This window comes from Stigmatopora argus, chromosome 9 (assembly GCF_051989625.1).
Source record: "Stigmatopora argus isolate UIUO_Sarg chromosome 9, RoL_Sarg_1.0, whole genome shotgun sequence".
Lineage (NCBI taxonomy): Eukaryota > Metazoa > Chordata > Actinopteri > Syngnathiformes > Syngnathidae > Stigmatopora > Stigmatopora argus.
The window spans coordinates 13,509,737-13,537,392 of record NC_135395.1 but is presented as its reverse complement, the minus strand read 5'-3'; the positions used below and the strand labels follow the sequence as shown (position 1 = coordinate 13,537,392).

At 37.8% G+C, this 27,656-nt stretch overlaps 1 protein-coding gene and 1 long non-coding RNA gene across 4 annotated transcripts in view; both read left to right on the top strand.

Moving 5' to 3' along the window:
• The first annotated feature begins 746 nt into the window (after positions 1 to 746).
• ddx41 (DEAD (Asp-Glu-Ala-Asp) box polypeptide 41) lies at positions 747 to 7,718 on the top strand. The gene is made up of 16 exons (XM_077609699.1): positions 747 to 909; positions 1,019 to 1,169; positions 2,285 to 2,359; positions 2,439 to 2,499; positions 2,566 to 2,702; positions 2,803 to 2,875; positions 3,247 to 3,400; positions 3,919 to 4,055; positions 4,166 to 4,328; positions 4,545 to 4,676; positions 4,774 to 4,845; positions 4,927 to 5,023; positions 5,898 to 6,047; positions 6,668 to 6,739; positions 7,249 to 7,359; positions 7,443 to 7,718. The coding sequence occupies exons 1-16, from the start codon at positions 907 to 909 to the stop codon at positions 7,577 to 7,579; spliced, it is 1,725 nt and encodes a 574-aa protein (XP_077465825.1). The 5' UTR covers positions 747 to 906; the 3' UTR covers positions 7,580 to 7,718.
• Positions 7,719 to 10,246: 2,528 nt separating this feature from the next.
• Positions 10,247 to 27,656, top strand: part of LOC144082786 (uncharacterized) — a 53,504-nt gene continuing 36,094 nt past the window's right edge. For all 3 annotated transcript variants that reach the window (XR_013303346.1, XR_013303348.1, XR_013303347.1), the window contains exons 1-2: positions 10,247 to 10,392; positions 25,024 to 25,145. This is a non-coding gene — a long non-coding RNA (uncharacterized LOC144082786). The remainder of the gene's footprint in view (positions 10,393 to 25,023; positions 25,146 to 27,656) is intronic.

Sequence of the window (27,656 nt, the reverse complement as noted above, 5' to 3'; positions counted from 1 at the left end):
GCTAGCCACCGATTCAGGATGTCCTCCCCGCCTCAGCTGCGATAGGCTCCAGCACCCCCCGCGACCCTAATGAGGATAAAGCAGTTCAGAAAATGAATGAATGTTGTGAATGTATATTTATAGGAATGTCACCAATAACAGCATTTCCGCCAGATTTGTTTGTATTTAAATGAAATTCCCTTTCGATACTCAATATGTCTTTACGGGATATTTATATGGATTTTGATTATATTTTAAATGGTGCCTTTTATAGCAAGTTGATAATAGTTTTGAGCTTCACGACTTTCCGTACTCTCTTCCGCACTCTATTTGTCCCAGCGTGTTACGCCTTAATATCGTCTCATATTTTCCTCAATTAATGCCCATTTTGTCCACATATAGTAGAGCAACGTGGTGGCTAAGATGGAAGACGATTATCGATTAAGAAAGGTAAGATCAAAGCTTTAAAGTTGCTGTTAATATGAGTAAAATAACATTAGCTGTACAAGTTAGCTCAATGCCTAGCAATACAAACAGTGGCTATAGACGTTTAGGGTTTTATAAGAATTTGTTGCAAAGATCTTCATAAACCTTTCATGTTTTACATGTAATCTAAACGAAGTTGGGGCTAAACACATGGCTAAAATAACGCTTAAAACGTAACTATTGTAATAATAATATTCCAGTACCTCAGATTACAATGTTTTGTTTATCAAAAGTACTGCAGCCCTCGGCAGCAAATAAGTTTCAATATACAAATTAATTTTCTCACAATATATTTGATTACGCTTTACTCGAATAGTTTTACATGTTTTTAATATTTCGTGTTTACAGAGATCTCATGGAGACGACGAAGCTTCAGGATCTGAGGGATCAGAAGATGAAGATTATGTTCCTTATGTTCCCGTCAAAATCCGTAAACAGCAAATGGTAAATTATCGACCTTCATTCAATTCACAGTACAATGGTGTGTTTGTCTATTAGTTGGACTATAACAGTTATCATCCAGTTCATAAAACATTTTTTGCTCATCTCACAGATTCAGAAGATGTTGCGCTTGCGTGGTAAAGGAGGGGATGATGAACATCGGGACAGTGGGGAGGAACAACGGGATGAAGATGAAGGACTTGGTCCTCGTTCCAACGTCAGTCTCCTGGACCAGCATCAACATCTGAAGGAGAAAGCTGAAGGTTTTCATCCATTACATTTTGAATGAAACATTGCTCTGCTGGATTTTTCCATACCTGTCAATTTGTAAAATTTTCCCGTATTTTATGCGGGTTTTTTAAATCAAAGTGTATGCCGAATAACATATTTTGTATGCGTAAAAAGCTAAAAAAAGTATTTTTTTTAAAGACCGATCTGATTTTACCCATTTCGGCTCTAATCCAGATCGTCTCGGTCACTATGCAATGTATGCCATGTAGATTACATTAAATTACAATAGATAATTTTATTCATCCCATATTCGGGAAATTTCATTTTCACAGTAGCAAGAGAGTGAGAATACAGACAGGAAAATACATTTTAGACATAAGTTAATAAATAAATATACAAATGTATACATGTACATCTATGTGTATGTATGTATATGTATATTTATGTGTATGTATATATATATTTCAGCAACACGCTTATTTACTTATTTATATATATACATATATATATACATATACATGCATAAACATACATGCATAGATGTATACATGTACATCTATGTGTATGTATGTATATTTATATGTATATATATGTATGTTTATGTATGTATATATATGTTTATGCATTTATATGTATGTTTATGCATGTATATGTATGTTTATGTATGTTTGTATATATATATCAGCAAAATGCTTATTTATATATATATATATATATACATCTATGTGTATGTATGTATATTTATATATGTATGTATATATATTTCAGCAACACGCTTATTTACTTATTATATATATATAAAATAAGTAAATAAGCGTGTTGCTGAAATATATATATGCATACACATACATAGATAAATATACATATACTTACATACACATAAATGTACATATATATAATGTACATATATATAAAAGCGTTTTGCATATATATATATATATATATATATATATATATATATATATATATATATATATACATACATAAACATACATATACATGCATAAACATACATACATAAACATATATACACATAGATGTACATGTATACATTTGTTATCACTTAATAAGTGGAAGTGCACATGGTATGGGCTTCTTTTATGATGTTTACTTCAACTATTATCTCTGTTTTGTTTTGAATTAACAGCACGCAAAGAGTCAGCCAAGGAGAAGCAACTCAAAGAAGAAGAAAAGATTTTAGAAAGTGTTGCAGAGGGCAGAGGTAAAAGAAAATACAGTACTAGGATTACTCCGTACCATTTACGTGACTAATGTTGATCACGTTTTCCTTTTTCTGACAGCTTTGATGTCTGTGAAAGAAATGGCTAAGGGTATCATTTATGACGATCCAATCAAAACGAGGTGAGATGATTTTATTTAACGGTTTAATTTGTGGTCAACTTGCCATAACCTGGTGGTTCTTTGAAGCTGGAAGGCTCCACGCTATGTCCTCAATATGCCCGAGACCAGAAATGAGCGTGTCAGGAAGAAGTTTCACATCTTAGTTGACGGAGACGACATTCCTCCTCCAATCAAAAGCTTCAGGGAGATGAAGCTCCCACCAGGTTGGACTGAATCCATACATGACCCCACACTTCATGAATTCACACATGCACACTGGGGTCTTTTAATGTGAAAGTTATCCCTATGCTGTTATGATTTCAGCTATTCTGAAAGGTTTGAAGAAGAAAGGAATTGTACACCCAACACCAATTCAGATTCAAGGAATCCCCACAGTGTGAGTGCATGCATGGTATATAAAATATAGATGTTTTATTGATAAAAATCACACTGTTTTTGATTGACACAATATGAGATCAAACCAATATCTGCAAAGACCGACAACTATCTTGTACACAATTGTAATTTATTATTATACGTAATTACTTTCTGTTTAATTGTCCTTGGGGAAGCCACAGTACCCTAAAATTGCTGCAAGTGCTGTAGCAAATGTGATTTCATTCATTTCTTTTGATCAATTTATCATTTCTACTATAGTATTTAATTTTTTTTAAATTCATAAAACAGATAAGTGTGACAAATCTGCTCCCTCTACTGTTAGGATACTGTTATGTTAAACTTTCTTCAAATTTCCCCTCTATTTTGCAGTCTCTCAGGTCGTGACATGATCGGCATCGCCTTTACCGGATCAGGCAAAACTTTGGTCTTTACATTGCCCATCATCATGTTTTCCCTAGAGCAGGAGAAGAGGTTGCCCTTTTTTAAAAGAGAAGGACCATATGGACTCATCATCTGTCCTTCAGTAAGACATATGCTATATCTCTTGTAGAGTTGAATAAGATATTACTACTATACAATTCTTGTGGGGCGGGCCGTTGATGAGTGGTTAGCCCCTTGGGCTCACAGCAGGGGACCTGGGTTCAAATCCAGGTTGGTCCACCTGTGTGGAGTTTGCGTGTTCTTGCCCGGGCCTGCGTGGATTTTCTCCGGGTACTCCGGTTTCCTCCCACATTCCAAAAACATGCATGGTAGGCTGATTGGACACTCTAAATTGCCCCTAGGTATGAGTGTGAGCGTGAATGGCTGTTTGTCTCCTTGTGCCCTGCGATTGGCTGGCCACCAATTCAGGGTGTCAGCTGGGATAGGCTCCAGCACCCCCCGCAACCCTAGTGAGGATAAAGCAGTTCAGAATTTTAGAAATGAGATCCGACAGTCCTTGTGGTTGTGCACAGTTTGGAGTTGTGTGGAATGCTCACTAAGAAAATAGTGGCTGTCAGCATTTCATTTGTCAATAACAACCTATGTTGTGACTTTTTATAGAGAGAGCTTGCCCGACAAACGCACGGCATCATTGAATATTACAGCAAACTACTGGAGGAAGAGGGAGCCCCTCAGATGCGAACAGCCCTCTGTATTGGAGGAATGTCAGTCAAGGAGCAAATGGAGGTTGTGAAACAGTAAGTTAAGGTCAATGCGGAAGTGTCTCAATACCTTTGACTGCAGGTGTAAAATAAATAACACAACCAGGTAGTTAAATACTCTCATTGTAAGTGTTTTCGTCTTGCAGTGGTGTCCACATGATGGTAGCCACTCCTGGGCGTCTCATGGACTTGCTGCAGAAGAAGATGGTGAGTCTGGACATCTGTCGCTACCTAGCCTTGGATGAGGCGGACAGGATGATTGACATGGGTTTTGAGGAGGACATCAGGACAATTTTCTCTTATTTTAAGGTAACGACCACCTTTAAGGATTAAGATTGCAAACATAAAACAGACACAATTTTCCCCTACATTTGATCACGATTTTAGCCTATCAAGAAAACCTAGTTTTAGTTGTTAAAGCATAGCTAAAACAATGATGCTGATGGTGAAAGACAAGATGACTTTGCAGTACAATTTGTTTTGGAGGAACAGTGTTGTTATAATCAATCTTTTCTCCCCCTCTAGGGTCAAAGGCAGACCCTGCTTTATAGTGCCACCATGCCTAAGAAGATTCAGAATTTTGCCAAGAGTGCTTTAGTCAAACCAATCACCATAAATGTTGGCAGAGCAGGTGCTGCCAGCTTGGATGTCATCCAGGTCCATACAACAAACTAATGTCGCATTCCATTCCTGAAGACTTCCTCATGTGAACTACAGAAATTTGACTGAAACTGTTTTATGTGTGTGTGAACAGGAAGTTGAATATGTCAAAGAGGAGGCAAAGATGGTATACCTGCTCGAGTGTCTCCAGAAAACAACACCTCCCGTTAGTTTCTACATGACACTCTGAAACGACTGCACAAAATGCACGTATACACATATTAAAACCTCTTTCTCGTTTCCACAGGTCTTGTTATTTGCTGAAAAGAAGGCTGATGTCGATGCCATCCATGAGTATTTGCTGCTGAAGGGTGTGGAGGCGGTGGCCATCCATGGAGGAAAAGGTACACACACTGGCCAATTTCGGGGGAAATAGACATCTTCAAAGAAACTACCCTAATTTCAGGGGGCTTAAAATCATTATACGGCTGTTTGTGGGCAGTAGTCCACCATCCTGCCTTTGTATTTAAGTCCTGAGAGAAGATGTAGGTCCAACCACCACTAAATAATTGGCATCTGCACTCTAATCTGCCTGTAGATCCTCATCATTAACACTAGGTGCCCTCGTTGCTGTATCCTTTTTTCAGAGTGCCTCAGGGATTTGAGTCCGTTCGCTTTTCAAACAGACCATACTGTATTATGCTTTTCTTTTTCACCTGCAACAAATGTTTGTTCTGATAGTTGAGCTGTTGGAGAAAGTAATTTTAACAAAAAAAATCCACTCGCAACGCAAGTATAGCTCATAAACTGTGATACACATTAAACAGGTAATATATTAAGAAAAAGGGGACACAATCTTTATAGTCTTAGTGTTCCACTTTATGAATATTAAACAAGAATACAGTAATCCCTTGATAATCGCGAATTCACAACTTTGTGTATTTTTCTGCTTTTTTTTTATTTATTATTATTTTATTAATTTCAGAAAAATGTGACAATCCACGCTGAAGTTCGTAAGCAGAAACCACTTTTGCTTCTAGGACTCGGCACTGAAGAAAAATCAAGTTATAATAGGGGTGACCCGACTTCGCGATTTTTCGATTATCACGGCCATCTCCGGTCTACATTAACCGCAATATTCGAGGGATTACTGTAATCAACATATTGTCTATTCTTTAAACATGTCAGAAAATAGGAGTGATTATTGATTTTTTTTTTTTGAAAGTTCTACTTAAACAACTTATTTTTGTCAACTGTAAGTTTGATATCCTCTTTCAGATCAAGAGGAAAGAACAAAAGCTATTGAAGCATTTAAAGAAGGAAAGAAGGATGTACTAGTTGCCACAGATGTGGCCTCCAAGGGTCTAGATTTCCCAGCCATCCAGCACGTAGTCAACTATGACATGCCCGAGGAGATTGAAAACTATGGTGAGAAGCTTTTATCAATTTTTTAATGTCTATAGAGAACCAAAACAATCTCAAAAATTCCTTAAAATGGGTTTTATGAACCCTGGGTTCAAAAGAGTGGGAGATCACAACCTTGGTTATTTTTCCCCCCAATAAAAACGACCTGAGGACCTCTTTAGCAAAGGTCAATTAATTAAAATGCTTTCATTTGCTAAGTTAGTCTGCCACTCTATGAGAACAAATGACAATTTATGGGTTATATCTGGATATTTCATCAATTAACCTACTGCATAAGTCACCGAGGAGGTTTTTAAATATTCAGTAAAAATGAAAAATATATAGAATGTCTTAATCATTCATAAATCAACTCTGGTTAGCCAGTCTGGCTGCCACCTCTCCTCTTCAAGAAGAAGCTAATACATCATCTGAAACGATTCCAAAATGTCCATTTAGAAATTGCCTAGACATATATCGCCTTTTTAGCAGTCAACTGTCAGACCACGTTTCACTCTCAATGTGGACTTGATCCGTTTCTATTTGGACTTTGTCCAATTTCCTAAATTCAAACAGAATTTTTACATTTTGTTATATTTGCATTGATTGTGTAAATGTGTCCTTAAAATCTATCCACATTATTTCAGTCCATAGAATTGGAAGAACAGGGCGATCTGGGCAGACTGGTATCGCCACAACGTTCATCAATAAAGGCTGCGGTAAGGAACTGTACCAATAATGACAAAATTGTTAGCCTTGTATTGCAAATGGTATCTACAGTTGTGGTCAAAAATTTAAATACACTTGTGAAGAACATAATGTCATGGCTCTCTTGAGTTTCCAGTTATTTCTACAACTCGGATTTTTCTCTGATAGAATGATTGGAAGTTACAATCACTATCAGAGAAAAATCCGAGTTGTAGAAATAACTGGAGACTCAAGAGAGTCATGACATTATGTTCTTCACAAGTGTATGTAAACTTTTGACCACAACTATATGTATTCTATCAAATTATGAGTCTATTTGGCACGTAGGTTGAAAAGCTGATATTTTTTGCACATTTAACCACCATCATTTAGTCTTTCGCGGATTCATTTTTTTTATTCAAGTTCGGCTATATGATTTTATTAAAAAATACACAAATCTACTTTCCTTAAAATTCAAGCAACTATGTTTCACAATTATAAAGATTTAATATGGGCATTCCATCTCGGTTTTCGCTTACAGATGAATCCGTGTTGATGGATCTGAAGGCCTTGCTTATAGAAGCAAAGCAAAAGGTTCCTCCAGTTCTGCAGGTGCTCCAGTCGGGAGACGAAACAATGCTTGATATTTTAGGTGAGTCATTGAAAAGCTACCCATATACATTTTTCTGTTTAACTTTATTTGTTCTAACGAACAATACTCATTCTGTTTTCCAGGCGAAAGAGGTTGCACATTTTGTGGCGGTCTTGGTCATCGTATTACCGACTGCCCAAAGTTGGAGGCAATGCAGACCAAGCAAGTCACCAATATTGGGAGGAAGGACTACCTGGCCCACAGCTCAATGGACTTTTAAGTGTGTCTGGGAAAGGAAATATCAGATTTGTAAAGGCTAACATCAGCAATGATGTCATAATATTTTTATACACATTGTAAATAAATGTCATTCTGAAAAAAAGACTCTACAATTCATCTTCTATTATGTAACAGTTGGCTGCGGGGTAAAACTCAATATGTAATCTTTGTCATTAGGGCAGTGTCAAAGATGATGACCTCCTTTAAATAAACCTGCATTGTGTTCGTAGGATTGCATAGAATAATGACTAAATGACCAAATGCAGGGATTCACTTTTTAAATCTTGTATTTAATGAGATGACAGATATTTTGCTTAGGGTCCCATTCCTGACCTGGGTGGGGGTTAGTTAGTGTTCCGTATGTGCTCAATTGTATTCAGGTTTGGGAAACAGGAAGGCCAGTCCATAACAACGATGCCTTCATTATCCAGGCACTCCTAACCCCCCATTAAACACAAATAAATTATATTTAAAAAATAATTTGGCGGATTGGATTTTTTATGCTCCCTCTGACGTAAGGTGTGGCTCTTTGATTCTCACAGTTCAGAATGTTGGCTCTTTGTGTCTACCTTATTCGCCAACCCTGCTCTAACTAATTAGAAACTATTCATAAATTCATCATAACCCAAAGATTCCCTGTGTCTGAGGATCTCATTCCAATACTCAAAGGCTGTCAGGTTACCTCTCACTAACGAGCGGAACGTTCTCTCCGGTCTTGCCAAACTGCCACAACTGTCTGTCACCTAAGCTTAGAGTGAAATTGCTCTCATCCGTGAAGAGCACAAGGCACAATCGAGGCAGATCTACCTTTCCTAGTGTTCTGTGGTAAATGCCAATCGGATTGCACTTTGTTGTGCTGGAGGCAGGAGGCCCACTCGAACAAGAGTCATGGAATCATCAGCTTCTGAGCATTTGAGTGGAAGGATGTACATTAGTGGCCATCTCGATGTCTTTTTGTAGGGTTGTGGCAGTGCTCTTTCAACAAAGATATATTGAGCTAAGGGCTCCTTTTATTTATTTTTGTTCCAGTTTTTACATTGACTTTATTAGTAAACTGCTAATGTGACTTCCCTGTTAAATGTCATGCATTTATATAGGTCCATTATTATCTGGTATTGTGAACAAGAAAAACTATTCCTCAATATATGATGGGGAAATGGAGTTGATAGCACTTTGCGGAAGCTCCAACTCCCGATATGCTACTTCTCCAATTCTTATCCTTGCACAAACTCAATATTTTCTTGCACCTTAGTTCTATGGAAGTTGTGATAAGAAGGTGGAGCACTGGCAGTGTCATGTTTACGATCTCACCTTGTTTGCAGAAAGATCCTGGTGACTCGCACAAGGGGGGTTTATGGTGTTGTTTTTTTGTGAGTGTTCTAATAGTGTTACTTGATCAGTGTTTAATTACCGTTTTGACTTAACATTACATTTGTAAAGATAAACTAAACCTTTTGAAAGGTGCAGCTTGATGCAAAATGTTCATCAAAACCAAAGTTAAACAAATAAAACGATAACAAAAGCAGGAATCAAAAAATTGATGATTACATTCCAAGAACTGACTTTAATATCATTATATATATATGAATATACATATTTGTATATGTATTTGTATATATATATATATATATATATATATATATAAATGTTATTTTTTTAATTTATTTATATAGTAAATGGTTTTGCTAAGGAGGTTATAAAATCAAGATTTATTAAATAGACCCGAACTTTGCAGTTCACTCTGTAAACCCATACAGTGTATTAATTACAATAATTTACATATATACTATAGTATACTGCACTTTTCATTGAGTCACGGGTGTCCAGCCAATCACTGGATACGTTGCAATTATTCTGCGGAACCAATCACTGGATACGTTGCAATTATGCTGCGCAGCCAATCACGGCTTTGACAGTGTTTGCTCGTGGGGTTAAAGCTAACTGTGCTAAAGTGAATGTGAAATGCATCCACTCTCCAAATTTGAACGAAAAACAACTGTGCATTTTTAAAGTTGGAAGGGCTGTCCGAGTATGTGCAAATAGAAGAACAAGCGCTAGAACTGGGGGACATCATTTGATATCCGAGAGGGAAAAGTCTGTTCTGCAAAAAGAATGCTACAAAGGTAAAGTTGTGAGTGAGTTTTCTGATGTCAAACATTTCATTATTCAGCAGAAAAGTCATTTGAATGAAAATGAGAAGTGAAAAGGACAGACGTGAAAAATCAGGTAACATTTAAGTGCAAATTTAGTGACATTTATTACGATGGTTTATGTATGGATATTAAAAATTCAATGTTATTATGTTATGGCTCACGTAGAGGTTGTCTGTGTTCCCAGACATGAAAACTTAGAAGGAACTTTGGTTCTAACACGAGTTTTGGCATAAAGTCAAACATCTGATTGCTGAATCATCATAATAGTTAGAACACCAAGTAATTTTAGGAGAACTGCAGTATAATTTTAGATCCTGGAATGTTACCAAATTGTTACTATAGAGCAGGGGTGGCGAACAAGTTAGACACACACAGCCAACATTTTAAAATGTGAGAGTCAAAGAGCCACATTACGTCAGAAGCAGCATAGAAAAATTGCAATCTGCCAAATTGTTTTTTAAATATCATTTATTATTAGTTTTTAAATGGGCCCTGAATAATTTTTGTGTGTTTTCAGAGAGAATAAAAATGAGAGAAACATAAAACAAAACAAAGAGCCGGAGTATATACAAAATATGATAAGAAGCAAAGAGCCAGATTTATTTTGGCTTGGAACCACATGCGGCTTGAGAGCCACGTGTTCACCACCCCTCCCTTAGAGGTAAGTACAGATCCATGGCTTAAATTTCTGTCAACGGAAATGTATATATTTATCTTACTGTATACAGTGTGCCTTATTCTGACAGTCACATAAAATAAATATGTGATGCTGAAGTTATATTCATTTAAAATGGTGGTGGGAAAAAACATTGAAAATATGAAATACCTAGCTTCCTGCCTGTATGACTCTCGGTCTAGCTATTCATTACAGAAATTGTTTTGAAATAATGTTTAATGGTTACAAATTCGAGCAAAACGAAAGTCAATTAGCCTCTCGAAACAGCCAATGATGGATGATGAAGCAGGCCACCACTGTGTTGAGGAAAGTTCATCTTCCTGCTCGACAGCACTCTCGCCAAAACTGAATGAAAAACAATTTTCGTTTCCTGCTTCAAGATACGAAGCTCCCACAGAAGGTCATTACATGAGCGCATTCCATTTCTCCTACTGATCACAACCAGCCGACCTGTTGATGATGCACACGGAGGCTTGGGCAGCTCTCCTTAATGACGTCTCTGTAGTCACAGTAAAGCTTGTTAGGGCAAACGGCGCCGGAGGTGAGAATGTGGCGAGAGACGTTCCTCAGAGGCTGAATAACATCACAGATGACAAGCTTTATGACTATCTCAGAAAAGGTCAGGTACCTGAAATCGAGAAAAAACTACGGCCGTAGCCGAGTTACTCTTGGATCCTGGCATGTCAGCAAGTTCCCTGCTATACAAGTCTCCTGTGAGGAATGATATCAAGCTTGCGAATGACACAAAGGAGATGGAGCATGAGGACGATCTGGTAATCAGCTCCTCCACTGATGTCGTCCCTGCAACAGAGGTCTCGGCCAATTTGACACACAGGCTAGCAGAAAGCACTTATGGCACTGGAAAAGTTCCAAGCATCTCTCCTTCAGAGAGGCCTTTTCTCATTTACCCTCACTATAAGCTATTAGTGGAGTAGGGAGAACCACTTAAACTGTGACAAATAACCATGCAGCATCATTAGCTTTATTGGAGTCTATCTCTTTATTTGCTTTTTTTTATGTGGTAGCACGCTTCTGGTGTGTGTGTGTGCAATAATTTACCTTATTTAGCCACACAACAAGGTCAAATTAGCAAATAATGTTACCAAATTTGACCTATTTGATGTAGCGCTTTTGTTTTTAATCCCTTTTCACCAAATTTGGTTGAGTTGAAATGGGCACTAAACAACTCATGACAAATCAATATCACTACATTAATAGAATAAATTAATATTACAGTGTAAGACAGCACTAAAAAATATTCAACACCCATTTCAAAATACACTTTCTGTAGGAGGATCAATGCGAATAAGTAGTAACTGTTTATACATTGTGTTTTGCCAACATTGGAAACAACTGTCAATTTGTAAACTTTGCAGTTCAAATTAGGGCATTTTTTGCTGTGCAAGTATGTTAAATTAAATCAAATAAAATAAAATAAACATTACATGGGAATGTGCTATTCTACGAAAAAAATGGGTATAATTTTAGAAGAAACCCCAAAATACTTCCTTGCGTAATTTTGTTATAATGAATTAATTGAAAAAAATCATAAATAACATACTGATTTGTAAATAACTGAATATCTTGGCTTTGATTTATTTAAAGACATTGTAGTAAATCCAAATTCATAGATAATATTATTAATATAGTAACATTTTCACTTATTTGGCTGCCATTGACAGTGTTAGATATTCAATCCATTTGACGTAGGAAGGTTAAGAGGGTGACAGGCAATGAACCAATGGTTATTTTGCTGCCACCCTGCCAGGTCAAATGGATTGGACATTTAGTAGTGATAAACACTATTTAAAATCATAAACGGATGAAAAGAACCACATCATCGTCAGTGACACAAAAAACGAGTCAAATGTGTACGCTATGTTTAAACAAAACTTAAAAATAAATAAGACTACATACAGATTTTACACTGAAATAAAATGACACCTACGAATTATTTGCAAACCATCTTAATCCCTGTTTATCACTTGTATGTCACCATTTTTATCCTTGATTTCAAGGTGCATACACAAAATAGCTTCATCTTTTTATTGTATAAAGAAAATCATGAATCTCACATGTACGTGAAACTAAAATAATGTGTAACCAAAAACAATGATATTAGTAGTTGTTTAGTCCATGTAAAGTGCAAAAATGGCCTCTGATAGCTCAGTAACCTAAGAACATGTTTATACATTCTTTTTTTAAAGGGGCTATTCCTTATTATTTTATCAATTATTTATTTTGCTACACACCGTAGGAAAGTTTCAGACTAGGACGACTTTACAAACCATTTTGAAAACCTATTTAAAAAGAATGCTTTCCCACTTTTGACATGTTTTGTTTTTGTATGCCCAGTTGCACATTAGACAAATGAGAAGATAGACAAACAGAAATCGCCATATTTTCACAGATAGTAACTTGTAACTTCTCAGATGTCCATAGGAAACAAGTATAATTACATTTGCTTATTTAAAAAAAAATTAAGATTAGATTTAAGATCTCCCACTTTGACTTTCTTCAACGTCACTTAAATGAGAAGATTCTCCATCACTGCACTGGCAGGAACTTTTATGGAGCTCACTTTTCGACCCAAGTGTAATAAGATGGGAAGACTCCCTTCGCTCTGTCCGTGGGTTCTGTTCCGGGATGAGAGTGTGAATCATGTTCCTCCGGCAGGAGTTTTTGTCCCCGGACGCCGTTTGATGTTGGACCACGCCGGCCAGGAGCTCCGAGAGCTCAGTGATGTAAATTTGCGCCATTTGGAGGGTATCATATTTGGACAGCTTCTTTTCATTCTCCAGTGACGGAATGACGCTCCTTAGCTCGTCGAAAGCTTTGTTTAGGCCGTTCATCCTTCTCCTCTCCCGGGCGTTGGCCGCCACCCTCCGGTGTCTGTGTGGGCCGCAGTAGGGCGGCGTCTGACCCGCCTCCCTACGGCCGCTCTCGTGGATCTCCATTGCGGTTCCGCGGCCCGGCAAGGCCGGCAATTCTGCCGCACGCTGGTCCTCTGCTTTTGTCGTCAAGGAAAAGACGCGTAACGAAGTGGGGCAAATCCAACTTTTGTGCTCTTCAGGATACTGTGTCCAGCTGACAAGTTCAGTTTTGGTGCTCATATCTGAAATGCTGAGAAGTTGTTTGCCCCGGGACCTGCAAGCAACTATTTATACAACCGCACCCCCTTAGTTGTTCACTCCCCCCTTCAGTGTCATTGACTCTTGACAAGTCCGCAGCAGACATTCCCCTCTGAGCCTGTTAAAGCAATTAAACAAAGCATCGTCTTTTTTGTGTAGTACATTGTGCATTATCATGAGTCCCAGACATGACATCGAGGGGAAAAATTTACCATTGGGCAAACGCTCAGAGAATAAAAAAAGTTGTTAGTTTGATTCACAAGTGTCTGTCATGGCAGTTTGTGGGAAAAAAAAAATCGGATGTATTGCTTATTCTTCTTAATTGGCTCACAGGCTGGGTTTGTTCTCAAACAAACTAGAAGGACTATTTGTAGAAGAATAATAAAAGAACAGGTGGACGGCAAAGGGCCCAAACACACCTGTCAATAGCAAAGCCAAGGTAACTGATAAGTAAAGTCATTTATGGATCATCAAACATATCATACGCCCATGAAATACTGTGCAGAATAAAAAGGACATTTCTATACTCTGTCATCTTTGATTTCTTATTTTAAATGCAGCTTATTAGTTGCTTCACATAGAGTCACAATATAGAACTTCCTTACACAGTGCGATAATATGACTTTCTAAGTGTCTGTTACCCAGAAAGAATCATGATCCACACATTGGTTTCACTTTTGTATGATGAACAAGGTTGATTGGCTCAACATACAACCTAAAAATTCAGTCAAGGTCCTGTTCTTTTATACAGTGCTCCTTTTAGAGTTGTTTTTCTTGTGAGTTGCCATGAAACTGTTTCTTAAGAGTGAAAATCGCATGATCAGTTTATATCAGACTGCAATGTAATTGCCAAATCATCTAACAGTTAGTGGAACTTCATTTATTTCTGACAAAGTCATGACTTCTGACTAAGATCTTGAGCCTGAATCCAAACCCGACGTGGCTCGATCTTACCTCTACTTCTGACAAACAGATACAAATGGAAAAGGACAAAAAAACTACATTGTCAACCATTTCTTACTCCATCTTACTCCATTCGTGCTGACAAATCAGCTTTGGTTGATATCTGTGGGCCGTGCCCTACTGTGAGTCCTTCGTATAGATCCTGTATACAAATGAGCGATAAACACCAAAGAACACATTCTGTTCCGAGGCCTGTGTGCCTATCATCTGGTGTCCCCTGGCACCTCAACACAGGACTAGTCACCCACGTCTCCCATATGCCGTTCACCGCAGCAACTCAACTTTCAGACTGATGCGCCGCTCTGTGACACAAGAGCTTATGCCTCATTAGGTCATCAATTACAAGTGAGGAACCTCCTCAACACCGGCGCCCGACATCAGACTTGTTTGCGACACTGCATACTTGAACAAATTAAGCATCTCTCTTTCTATTTTGCTGTTTGTGTGACAAGCATGACTAAGCACCAGTAAAGAAAATCATCGTGACCTGCCTCGGTTGCCAGCAGAGTAATGAGGCCTGCTTTTAGTTGAATAAATTGGCACACTCCGTCCCGGGGTGTCCATTCAATTGGGGGCTGCATGAATATTTCATTCCTTCAGCCCCACTGGCAGAGCAACAGCCAGCAGCCCTGCGCACTGCCTTAAAAAAATGCAGCCACACTTCCCATCTGGTGCGGGGCCGAGCAGAGAGGTGTGAGGAACATTTTGAAGGTCAACGCCTTGTGACCTCCTGCAGGGGGGGACACTGATGCCTCCCAGCAGGCACCAGCTAGGAGGGGATGCACTGTTGCAATGCTCAGTGGAGCAAGTTGAGGTGGAGACTGTAATGAAACTATTGAAACTTATCTGTCAAGAGAGTTAAATTGTTAAGACTTTTGAAAAAAGGCTGTCTCACATGAACTCACATCATTATAATGTGATTGTGCAAGTATAATATAATTGTGTCTGATGCTGAGGAAAAAATACACAATAATATTTCGTTTTTTATTTATTTATTTACTTCTTACAATGTGGATGGTCTCCAAAAAAGTAGTAACATTTAGTCTTAGACTGTTGTCTTCCATGTTCATACAAAGAAAATTTGCCATTCACTTGTTAATAATTGAAAAAAACCCTATCTTTTTTTAATGTATTGCAAATGTATTATTAATTACAGACTTAAAAATAATACATCAGAGGTGCTGGCCACTAGGTTATTAAATGTTTTAGACGTAAAAATACAGTAGTATGGTATAGAATGGAAGGATTTCAAAGTTTTTACCAGATGTTTTTTCCCTAACTCAATAGACATTGTTCTGCTCCTTTCAGTGTGTGCGCACTAGCCACCTGGGTTTAGTGTAATAAATGTGTATGATAGATCGCAAGTCTAGACATCACAGTCAGCCACGGTCACACAGTAGTTTTACACAGGATAAAAATGCAAACTCCACACACAGAGAGGTTGGAATTCACTGGGAATTGAACCCTCGATCGCAGAACTGTGAGGTGGACGTGCTAAACACTTCACTGTGCGTCCCAATTGAATTTTTTTTAGTACATTAATTTATAAGCGGTGGCCTGAGTGGTTAGCACGCCGGCCTCACAGTTCTGGGGTCCTGGGTTCAAATCCAGGTCGATCTACTTGTGTGGGGAGTTTGCATGTTCTCCCTGGACCTTTCTGGGTTTTCTCCGGGTACTCCGGTTTCCTCCCACATTCCCAAAAACATGCATGGTAGGCTGATTGGACACTCTAAATTGCCCCTAGGTATGAGTGTGACTGGTTGTCCGGCTGCTTGTGCCCTGCGATTGGCTGGCTACCAATTGAGGGTGTCCCCCGCCTTTGGCCCAGCACCCCCGCGACCCTAGTGAGGATAAAGCAGTCCAGAAAATGAATCAATTAATGAATAATTTCCAAGCTGGTGAACATTCCACCACTTCTAGCGAATAACAGGCCGACAAGTTATGTAAAAATGATTACCTATTGTACAGATCTTACATTTCCATTATCATGCAAATAAAAGAATATTAAAATGCGCAAAAGAATGTAAATTCAATTGAAACACCGTATCAACACTGAGATATTAAAGTTTTAATGCAAATTAAAACAGCAGTACTTTTATATTCATGACAACTAAGACATATTTCTTTAATTATTTTGCATTGGAGTAATAAAAAAGTTTTTTTTTAATTTTCTATCCCTTCCAAACGGGCAAAGAAACAAACAAACCATGCAACTGTGTAATTATTAGATTACACACTGCTATTATACTTTAAATCTGACCACCCACGGGGTTGCTAGAACAGCATAAGTGTGAATTTTTGCCTTATTTCAATTTACTCTGTACTATTATTTTTTATAACACAGAACATTTAGTTCACAATATTTTTATATTTACAGTAGACAAAACGTTGTCTTGGTGGAAAGAAGGATACAGGAGACCAATGCTATTGGCAACTGTCCCACAGTTTATTACACTCATTTTGTATTTACATAATGCCAATACACGTTAAGGGTGTACAGGCCAGATGAACTGCTGTGTTATTGCAAATATATTATATACCTTATCTCACTGCGTGGGAACTATTAATAAAGAGGGAGATCACACAATTATGGGTGATAATTATAATGGATAATGGGTTAAGTATGGCAGTGCCCTTTGTGGAAAAGTAGCCAATAACAACTAGGAACAGCTGTGCTATCTTGCCAAAAAAACTTTAACTATTGCCACCACTGCTAATTTGCGTACAAGAAATAAACAAGTCTCTTTCCATAAAACATGTTTATTTACATCGTTTTAATTTGTAATATTTTCACTAACTGAACCCTGTGAACTTGCAAGTAATTAACATCCTAACACATTTACTTTGTAAACTGAGGATATAAAAACATATTCAAATGCCAGATAGAGCAAAATCACCCATTTCAAACACCTCTTCTTTCAATAACCTTTCCAACTTCATCCAAAGAACCTTTGATATCAAAAGTAAACTAGTCGTATTATATTTTCCAATATTGGAAACACATGGAAAAAACTTTTTTCTCCACTTGTTAAAAGAAAAAGTTTTCAGTAAAATATAATGCATTCATAGCTGGGTCCCTCTCGATATACTTTAACTATTAGTGTAATTTCAACTAGTGATAAAATGGTTCATTTTACGAATAATAAATGAGTGTATAAATTGTTATATAATTTAAAAAAATCATCTGAATATTACGTTTCCAAACTAAAGCTGCATCAAAACAAAAACCATTGTCTATGTTAAGTAGGCGTGACTTTATTGGAAACTTGTTAATTTCCTCACGATAGTTGAAGAACAGTGAGGGCAGCCATGTGGCCTGTAATTAGCACTAACACATACACTTATGCACACATGCAAAGACACAGAGCGCTCTTGAGGTGCTTCTTTTTCCATCTCTGGCACATTCATTACACATCTTAATGCTGGGGTTTTATTCCGCACGCAAATTAACACAATTAGTACTCTCATTAATTTCCTTCAATTGCAGTCATATTTTAGATGCAGCTAATTGAATGACGGTGTTGAAGAACTATTTGGCCCAGGGAATCGTTAATATAAATCACCATTTTTATAGTCTATGGCAGGGTTGTCAGACTCAGGTTGGTTCGCGGGCCGCGTTAACGTGAACTCGATTTCATGTGGGCCGGACCATTTTAGATAAACTTAGGTATACTTTTTATAAATGGATTAAAAGAACTGGATTAAAATCCCTGAATATTCAGTTTTTTATAGATCTAAAACAATGTTTATTTGAGCTTTTTTTAATATATTTTTTAGATTTTACAAAAGGATTTTTGAAATAAAAACACAGAAAAAAATGATTAAAAAATTACAATTATTGATTTAAAAGGGGGAAAATCAGGAAATTTAATATACATCTATACTCTTCATTTTAATTTGATCCTAAAACAGAAAGTCGGCACTCATCATTTACTTTCCCGGGCCACACAAAATGATGCGGTGGGCCAGATTTGGCCCCCGGGCCACCACTTTGACACAGGTGGTCTATGGGGTGGTATTAACGATTGTAGCAAGGGTGCGCCTACTTGTGGCTTGTGTTGCAGGAAGTAGACAGAGCCCCAAAAGCTTTATAATAGAGTTTATTTCTGTTTTGAAACCTAACTTACCTGCATCAAGGTTCAAAACTTTCCCAACTATGACATGCATCGTTTACATTAATTGGACCTCATTCGCTTTGATACGGAAAGGTTTTATAATTTATTTAAAAAGACTAAATTTAACCTTGAAACAATGACAGTTGAAGGAATATGCAAATTCCACACACCTGGGATCGAACCCTCGACCCTTGAACTGTGAGGCCAACGTGCTAATACCTCATGCACCAGGCCGCCCCATTATTAACGTTCTAAAAAAGTCGTAATACTAATCAAAAGGGTCATTTTAACCTTAAAATGTTTTGTTCAAATTTTATATTTATTTTGATTTTCCGAGCCGCTTATCCTCACTAGGGTTGCTAGGGTGCTGGAGCCAATCCAAACCAACATGTGGGATGTGGGAGGAAACCAGAGTACCCATGGAGGAAAATGGAAGTAACCTAATTGTTCCTCATTGTAGTCAAAAAGTTAAGTTTTAATTGAGCACAGAGCGAAAACGGTTGGCAGAAATTGGAGAATGACCTTAGCTGGGATCACGTTGAAAGAAGTTCGTACCGTCTTTGAAGAATGTGAGATCTTGTCTTTAATATTTCATGCCCGTCATGCTGGCAGGTGGCTACACAGGTTAATTATGATCTCTGCATTTAGTGAAAGAAAATTGAATCGCTCTGCTTGTCACTGACATACGCTCCTGGCATAGATAGATGAACAAAGATACTCATTTGACTCTTGTGGATATTCATTTTCAGACCATTTAAATGAAATTGGACAATTTCCCACCGCCCATTTGGTGATAGATCAGTGAACTTGACTTGGAATCACTGGTGCCGGAAAAAATATTTATCTATATATTTTTTCTTACATCTAAATAAGCGATAAAAAAAAACCACATACAACGCAGCATGTTTTCCATACTGTATTTTTTAGTTCCCACACATGCACATCATACACTGCGTATACATCTTATGACAAACAATAGATTGAGCATCCATTACGCATTGTTAAGTGCTAATCCACTAGTGACAGCTTTCTGTGTGGCTGCATAGTGCTGAAGTGTCTGGAGCCTTTCTTCTTCTTTTGATGGACTGCATCTTTAGAGCCTACTTCATGCTCTCCTATCTGCCATATGGTGTGCTAGTGCAAAAGAGGAGCTAAGTCCAACATGTATAGATGTTGTCATACGAGACATTAATTAAGCATTTTGAAGGATGACGGCACTAATGAGCAGGGAGTATGTTTAACGCTAAATTGAGGAAATACTCTAATAGGCGGGCTATTAGCATATAGTATGCAAATGGGATTTCTGCTTTTATTCTATACTAAAGATGCTTAATGTGTTACATCACAATTCACTAAAAACAATCCATCCATTCATCCATCATTGATTTATTTTCCGTTCCGCTTATGTTAATTTATAAAATCAAATTGGACAACAGTCTGAACTAAAAACACAATAATTACTAATTATTTTCTTTCGTATGTATTTGTGTGTAATTACATTGTCCTTGTTTCTCCATTTGAAAGCATACAAAATTCGATAAAATCAGTTTAAGAAATATCACTGTGATCTAAAGCCAGTACAAAAACTGATGTTTTTTTTGTATTTTCTAGATTGTAGTTGTTAGCGCCCCTTGTGTGCATAAGTAGTTCAGAAAATGAATGAATGAAAAGATTGCAGTTGAAAATAACTAGTAACCGAAATTTAGTATGACTGCACAATGTTCTTTTATAAACTGAGTCGAAGCAGGTTTAAAAATGAACAGATTCAAGCAGAGTCCATAACCACTTCCTTTTTGAATGTCATTTATCAAATGTCAAATAGATTTTAGATTTCTTCTTAGCTTTCATGGGGCTTTTTTTGTCTTTCTATCACAGGTCTGGGCGTTTTTTTTTGTCAAAAATGAGCTAGATTGGTCATAATTCACTCCATTTTGTCTAACACCCCAATGCTAGCACAAGGAAAATAGTCTCAAAGCACACTAGTTTCTGCATAGTCATTTTTCGGTTATTGTGGCAAAAATACATTTTGTAGGTTTCAGCAGACCATGGCATATTTCCCAAACCTGTAAAGGATAATTTATTTGTCGTTCCAATTGGATTGATGCCTGATTATTCTTTCTGATTGCCTTAGGGACAGCAGTTAACCTACCAAAAATGGGCATTACACACCATCATTTAAAGTTATTTGTGCTCCTTTATTTCCTGAAACCCAAATCTGTCCCAAATAATGTGTGAATAACCATGAAAATCAGTCTTACTTTAAGCCTGTCCTGCAGCTACCACAAGATGGCAACATCACAACATCCTATCTAAAGAATCCCTGTGGGCTCTGAGAACAAACATTATGGAAAAAAACAAACAAACATCATATGGAACATAGTGGGGATTTTAAAAACACACACAACACACCACGCAATACAGTAGATTCTGCAATTTTTTTATATATATTCTTTACTTTCCTCCTGTGAGACATTAATTCAACAAGTATTTGTGAAGGCAGACTTCCCCACAGGGGGACCAGGGGTGGTCAGTTTTTAGATGCCTATTAAGCACAAGCTTTAAGATCTTATCATAACCCATCCTCGCTCACTTGCCAGGGGATTACATCCTGCAAAATCTGGGACGTTACGCTCTCTGATGATACCATCCCAATCTTGCCACCAATTTTGACCCTTTTGAAATGGTTTCCAAACACAAAGTCTTATTTATTTTGAATAAGATATTGCCGCAGTCAGTAGGGAGCAGCAGCACTCTACTCCTTCCTTCTTTCCCTGACATAAGACTTTGCCCATTGACATTTTTGACCTTGTGAATTAAAGTTACAATCACAAGTGAGGACTCTTAAAAAGACATGTCAAACCACGTACGTCCCTCCCTTTAAAAAAAGGGTATGACCTTTTATATCTTAAAGACACACATTGTCACAAAATGCCCTAAAAAGAGCTCCTCCTAGACTTTTTTTCGTGTCTGCTATTTAGCCGTGGCCATATTTGATTGACACTTCACTCTGAGCTCATTCAGGGTTGAAAAAAAAATCAAATGGTCTGATAAGTCGTTCTGTCACAACGGCGGTCAGAAGGTTATTGCGACAAGATTATTTCATGTGACACGTAGTGACAACCACAACCATCTTTAATTATAATCACCCAATCCCTGAAATTTGCTGCGAGGGATTGTTCATCAACTTTCAGTATGGATTTTCTATGGCTGATTAATATAATTGGATTGGAAATCAGTGATGTCTCAGTCTGAACTGCTGCATCCACGCTAGGATAGATTTTAATTCTGTGTGTCCAAGTTCAAGTTGCACATTTGTTTTCCAGAAAATGATAGTGAAAACAAACCAGACGGTAAATAATCCGAATTATGGAGATTTTGTTTTGTTTTGCTTTGCCCTTTCTTATTCATATTTGCCTTTACACATCCTGGCCAAAAACTTCAATTTAACCCAACATCGGTTCTCAAAAGTCAAAATGAAAACTTAAAACACACATTTTTGTGGAGAGGACGAAGAACCTGTCTTCTAATAACTCTTGCATGAAAACCACATTGTGTAGTATCTCTTGATAGCAGAATAGTTTACCACAATTCCACTGTCTATACCAGATCTTTTTGGAGGGATTGTGGAGTGAAACGTGGTGCACGCTCTCTGAGGAGATGTTCTGTCTAATATTTTTTTTTTGGTCTTACAGATCTTGCTTTACCTTTCACTGTTCTTAATGATTCGATCTGTACTTACTATATGTATTAATCTGAGGCAATCACGCATTTACATGTGTTCGGGCTCATGGCGACTCAACTAGGAATTGAGTCCAACACCCTAGGTAAAATTGATCACTAGTACGAAAATGAGCAGAGAAGCTAAAGGATCATTTGCAGGGCTCGTTATTCTTGGATGGTAGCAAGAAATTTTTTCAGCTGTTTTGCCAGGAAAACTTTAAGGGGATGTTATTTAATATAAGATTTTTTCACTTGTTAAACCTGGATAGCAACAGAATTGGGTTGGATTTATGTGTAATCCATATATGTTGTAACAGTGAGCTGGAAGAATTACAAAAGGATTAGTGAAGGCAGCCATGATCACACTTCCTGTCCTCAGCAGAAGCCCTCACCTTTGTCACCCCGCACTTAAGTATAGGTTAACTTGTTGATGCTTGAAGATTTATCTTGGACATTCAGTATATTCCCTAGACCACAGTTAACTGTATGACAATCATTAGCACCTTGTCCTTCATTGTGATCTTCATTTTGCAAGTGTTAGTGGGAGAGCCAGGGGAGTAAAAGTAGTGATTGTAGGAGCCTCTTAGCCGTCGGAGGGGTGAGCAGAGATGGATGAGATGGGTGAAGCTTAGGTCAAGGTTGAGAAAGAAGAGGAGGCTGGAAGAAGCGGAATAAGTGGTGCTGTTACCAACATTTAGAAAGGAATGGGATCAACTAGCAGAAACATTAATAGATAGCATTCCATTTTCATGCCCCATATTTACTTATTATTGTTGGGGATGTTGACAGGTTTCACAAGAACGTTGCTACAGGAAACCCATATTAGAAATGACATCTCTAAATAACAGGATATACTGGTAGAAGAAAGAGGCTATTTTGTCGTTTTCTTCATTTTTCATTTTGCGCTCACTAATTGCTGATAGTGGCCTGGTTAGCACGTCAGACCCACAGTTCTGGGGTCGAGGGTTCAATCCCAGGTCAGTCAGACCTCATTGTGTGGGATTCAGTCAGACCCCACTGTGTGGAGTTTGGATGTTCTCCCTAGGCTTGCGTGGGTTTTCTCCAGGTACTGTAGTTTCCTCCCACATCCCAAAAACAAGTATGGTTGAACACTCTAAATCACGTGTGTCAAAGAGGCGGCCCGGGGGCCAAATCCGGCCCGCCGCATCATTTTGTGTGGCCCGGGAAAGTAAATCATGAGTGCCGACTTTCTGTTTTAGGATCAAATTAAAATGAAGAGTATAGATTTATATCAAATTTCCTGATTTTCCCCCTTTTAAATCAATAATTGTAATTTTTAATCATTTTTTTTCTGTTTTTAGTTCAAAAATCATTTTGTAAAATATAAATATATATATATAAAAAAAGCTAAAATAAACATTGTTTTAGATCTATAAAAAACTGAATATTCAGGGCTTTTAATCCAGTTCTTTTAATCCATTTATTAAAAAAAAATCTAAATATTATATCTAAAATGGTCCGGCCCAAGTTGAAGTGAAAGAGGCCCGCGAACCAACCCGAGTCTGACACCCTTGCTCTAATTGCTGCTAGGGATGAGTGTATGCATATATGGACGTCTGTCTCTTTGTGCCCTTCGATTGGCCGGCCAAAAATCCAGGGTGTCGGCCGCCTGGTGCCCACAGGGATAGGTTCCAGCACCCCCCAGAACACTTTGAGGATAAACGGTTTGGAAAATGAATGAATGAAAATTGCGGATAGCTGTAAAACCCCATTAGGGAGCTCTCCAACACCTAACATGCCGCTGATATAGAAAAATATCAGCAATCTGTTGAAGCCAGCGATGCTAGTAATGGTCCCCTCTGCAGGTATTGCTGACACTCGAATGTTGCTGTGGTTTTAAAAGTGTTTAGAATGGCATAAGCCGTTTGCTGAAATAGATTTTATTTTAAAAAAAAGAAAGAAAATAGAACTGAGATTATTGTTGTGCCCACATCCATTTTCAGAAAAAAAGACTTTTGCACTGTGTACATGGTGTGATACATCACAACACTAATAAACAATGTCTCTGGCTATACAGTTACGTTAACTGCTTTTGTACTCCTTTCCACTTCGCCAACTTGAACGTCTAAGAGGTAAAAATTATACAGCACCGGAATGCTGGGTCCAGGGAGAGAAGCATGTCCATGGGTTACAACCTACACTAATCCACTCCTTGGACCTTTTAGGAAAGTTCAGACTACAACTTCCCAACACAATCAATAGATGCTCAGTCCATGCGTGTGGTAGTACAAAAGTAGTTTTACTTCTGAGTGAAATTACAGTTATCTAAGATGAGTGACAAGACGGAGGTTAGTACAGGAGAAACACAGCAAGCCTGCAAGTGTTGTGAGATCTTGACACTTGGCACCAACACCCACAAATGAATAAAAAGTATTATTTGCCTTTGATTAAAGTTTGCTGTCTGATTTGAAAATGTATGAATGCCAGTAATATAACCTTACACTGTGTAGCTTTAAGGTTTTCACTTCTCACAACCCCAAACCTTATTTCTATTTAGCGATACATCAAGCAAATATCTGCTTCATATCATTTGAGTTTACAATGTGTTTTCAGACTGCCATTAAATGCCATTAAATATTTTGACATGATTCAATGAACAACAAAAACAAGATCTTAAGTTTGATGTTTATTTTTTTTGACATTTCTTCATAATTCTGTTCTTGAAGGGAAAGTACGGAAAGATAAGGAAAGGAAAGGGTGGAGCATGTCCTTGCTCCATGATGGTCTCAACCTATGACGATTCAGGGTTCACGGTTCTTTCAGTACATAACCAAATTCTGCAGGAAAGGTAAGAAACCATTTTTTTTCGTTACTGTTTATTCTTGTTTATTCCGTATTAAAAGGTGCTTTCCCATTTAACTGACTTTCTATACACTGTAAATATCATTTCAATTCAGCAATAATGTCATTTAGAGTACAGACTGCAGTACATTTATCCAGAGATCCTTGGCCTACTGTAGCTCCTTTAGCGCGCTTTCATTTTATATTTGTGTGTTGAACTGGCAGCGGGCCTTTATTCCCCTCTTCCTCATGTCTCAGACCTCATATTAAGTCCCGCAACACAGTTTAAAAAGTGTCAATCACATGATGGCTTGTAACTTTGAAAACTTATTACTGTACCTGTAAAATGACCTGCACATCTTTACTATTCTCAGGGATTTTCTTCCCCATTTCAATTCCTAGCCTTTAGGTTCACCATCCTTTTGTTGACCAATTTATGAACAATCAAGGAATGTGTCTCACTTCCCCCTAATATGTACTCTAAGTACTGTGTTTGTGTGTATTCCGTCCTACTATTCTTAATCTTATTAATCCTGGAATAGTCATGTGTAGTGTGCTTGCATAACCCCCGAGCATACATTATACAAGTGTGCCCATGAGTCACTTAGTGTGGCCTACTTCAGATACTGTATCTTACGGAGGGATTTCATTAATGTTGCTTATCTCTTGCGTTATGCCCTGCACAAATTTACATCCACAAACTGAACACCTAACAAGCTGTAGAGCAAGGTTATCCATTTTTGCTTTAGCCAATATAGTTAGTAGCCCACATTTAGACCCCAGAGATCAAGCATGACACAGTCATGGAAGTTTCAACAGCTCCTTACTCGGAGATTGTTTTGTTTGCATTTATTCACACACTACATTAAACTCCGTTATGGCACGGAATAACAAATAGTCAACATTAGGGGTGGTAATCTCTGGGTACCTCTCGATATAAAGCTCACTTTAACTATTATCTCACAATATGATGGTACGATAATTGTTGATACATCGGTCAGGAAATCAATTTATTCCATGATCCAAATATTAAAGAGGAAAAACAAGATAATTCTGAAAGGAAAAATATGCTATGCCTATTTTGTGTCTATCAAAAACTTATTTTCCTCTCAGCAACACAGTATTATTGCAACATTCCTGTAAACAAATGAGACTTTAAAAAAAAACTGATTACTTGCCGTTGACAGTGCTAGACATCCAATTCATTTTTAATCAGAAAAAGGCCAATGACAATGGTAGCCAATGATAAACTATTTTAGTGGAAAAATTGGGTAGTAACCTCTCACTTCCTTTATTAAGCAGTCACATCTTTTCAAAACAATATATCGATCAAATCCTGGCAGGAACATAATGATAACCTATTGGGATACAGAGCACACTCCTCACAAACCTCTTCTTACCTGGTATTTGAAATAGTATCGCAATGTAGGGCTGCATCAGATTTTGATAGTGCTGCGAGAAAATGGCATGAATGATTTGTGCTACACTATTTGTATCCTATAAAAGAATCACCATTGCTTCTCTGCAGCCAAATTCTTATTACCAACATATTTTCATGGTTCTAAAGAGCTATTCTTTCAAAACTGGTGAGCTTCTTTCTGGTCAGTTTTGTGACCGTTCAGGAATTGAATGGACCCAACGGGAGTCTGAACAAAGGCCCAACATCATATTTAATACAGCCCTTCTCTGATATGAAAAGAGGCATTTGGGAAACCACAGGGAGCTATGATAACGACGAATGCAACAGATTTTTGTCCCTCGACTTCTTTTTCCCGCCTGTTACTTCTCCACTATTCCATACTGCCTGCTCCCTCGCTAATGGTTGTCCCCGACACCTCTGTTCAGTCATCCAAATGTCACATAGCAGAAACTGAAATATCAACTTGGCACTCAATATGGCATAGGAAGGATGGGGGAGGTACTGCTGTCTTGTCCTCAGGGAAGGTATGTTTCTAATTATCACTATGCCAACCTGCTGAGAAAATTGCCCTGTAGATGATTGCATTGCTTTGTGTATTTTTTTTCTTTTTTTCCAGAGCTTTTTTTGTCTCCGTTCAAATTATTATTCTAATTTCTGTCATTTTACCGTGCAGACACTCTGGATGTGGTTTGAATGCGACATTAAATTCCAAATGTTTTCACAAGACATTTGGAACTCTGTGACCCTTAGTTGTTAATGCACACTTGCAAGTTTGCAAGACTCCTCCTGAACACATTAAGTGATGTGTTAATCTGAATTTATCGAATGTTAGAATATCTTTGCACACCGGTGACTTGTCCCATCTTTGTGTTTGAGTAAATTGGGACCGTTTTAATTAGTAATGGTTTGTCGTCACATTTAGACATTTAGAGTACTAAGTAGTGCTGTCGATGAGTTGTTGGCACAACTTCAATTCTGTACTACAGTTTTTGTAATGTGAGACACTCCCTGATGCCGAGTGGTGGACTGTTCGAGATCTAACTGGACTTTACAGAAAGTGTATTTTGTCCAAATGGTACCTCACCAGTCCTCTCTAGA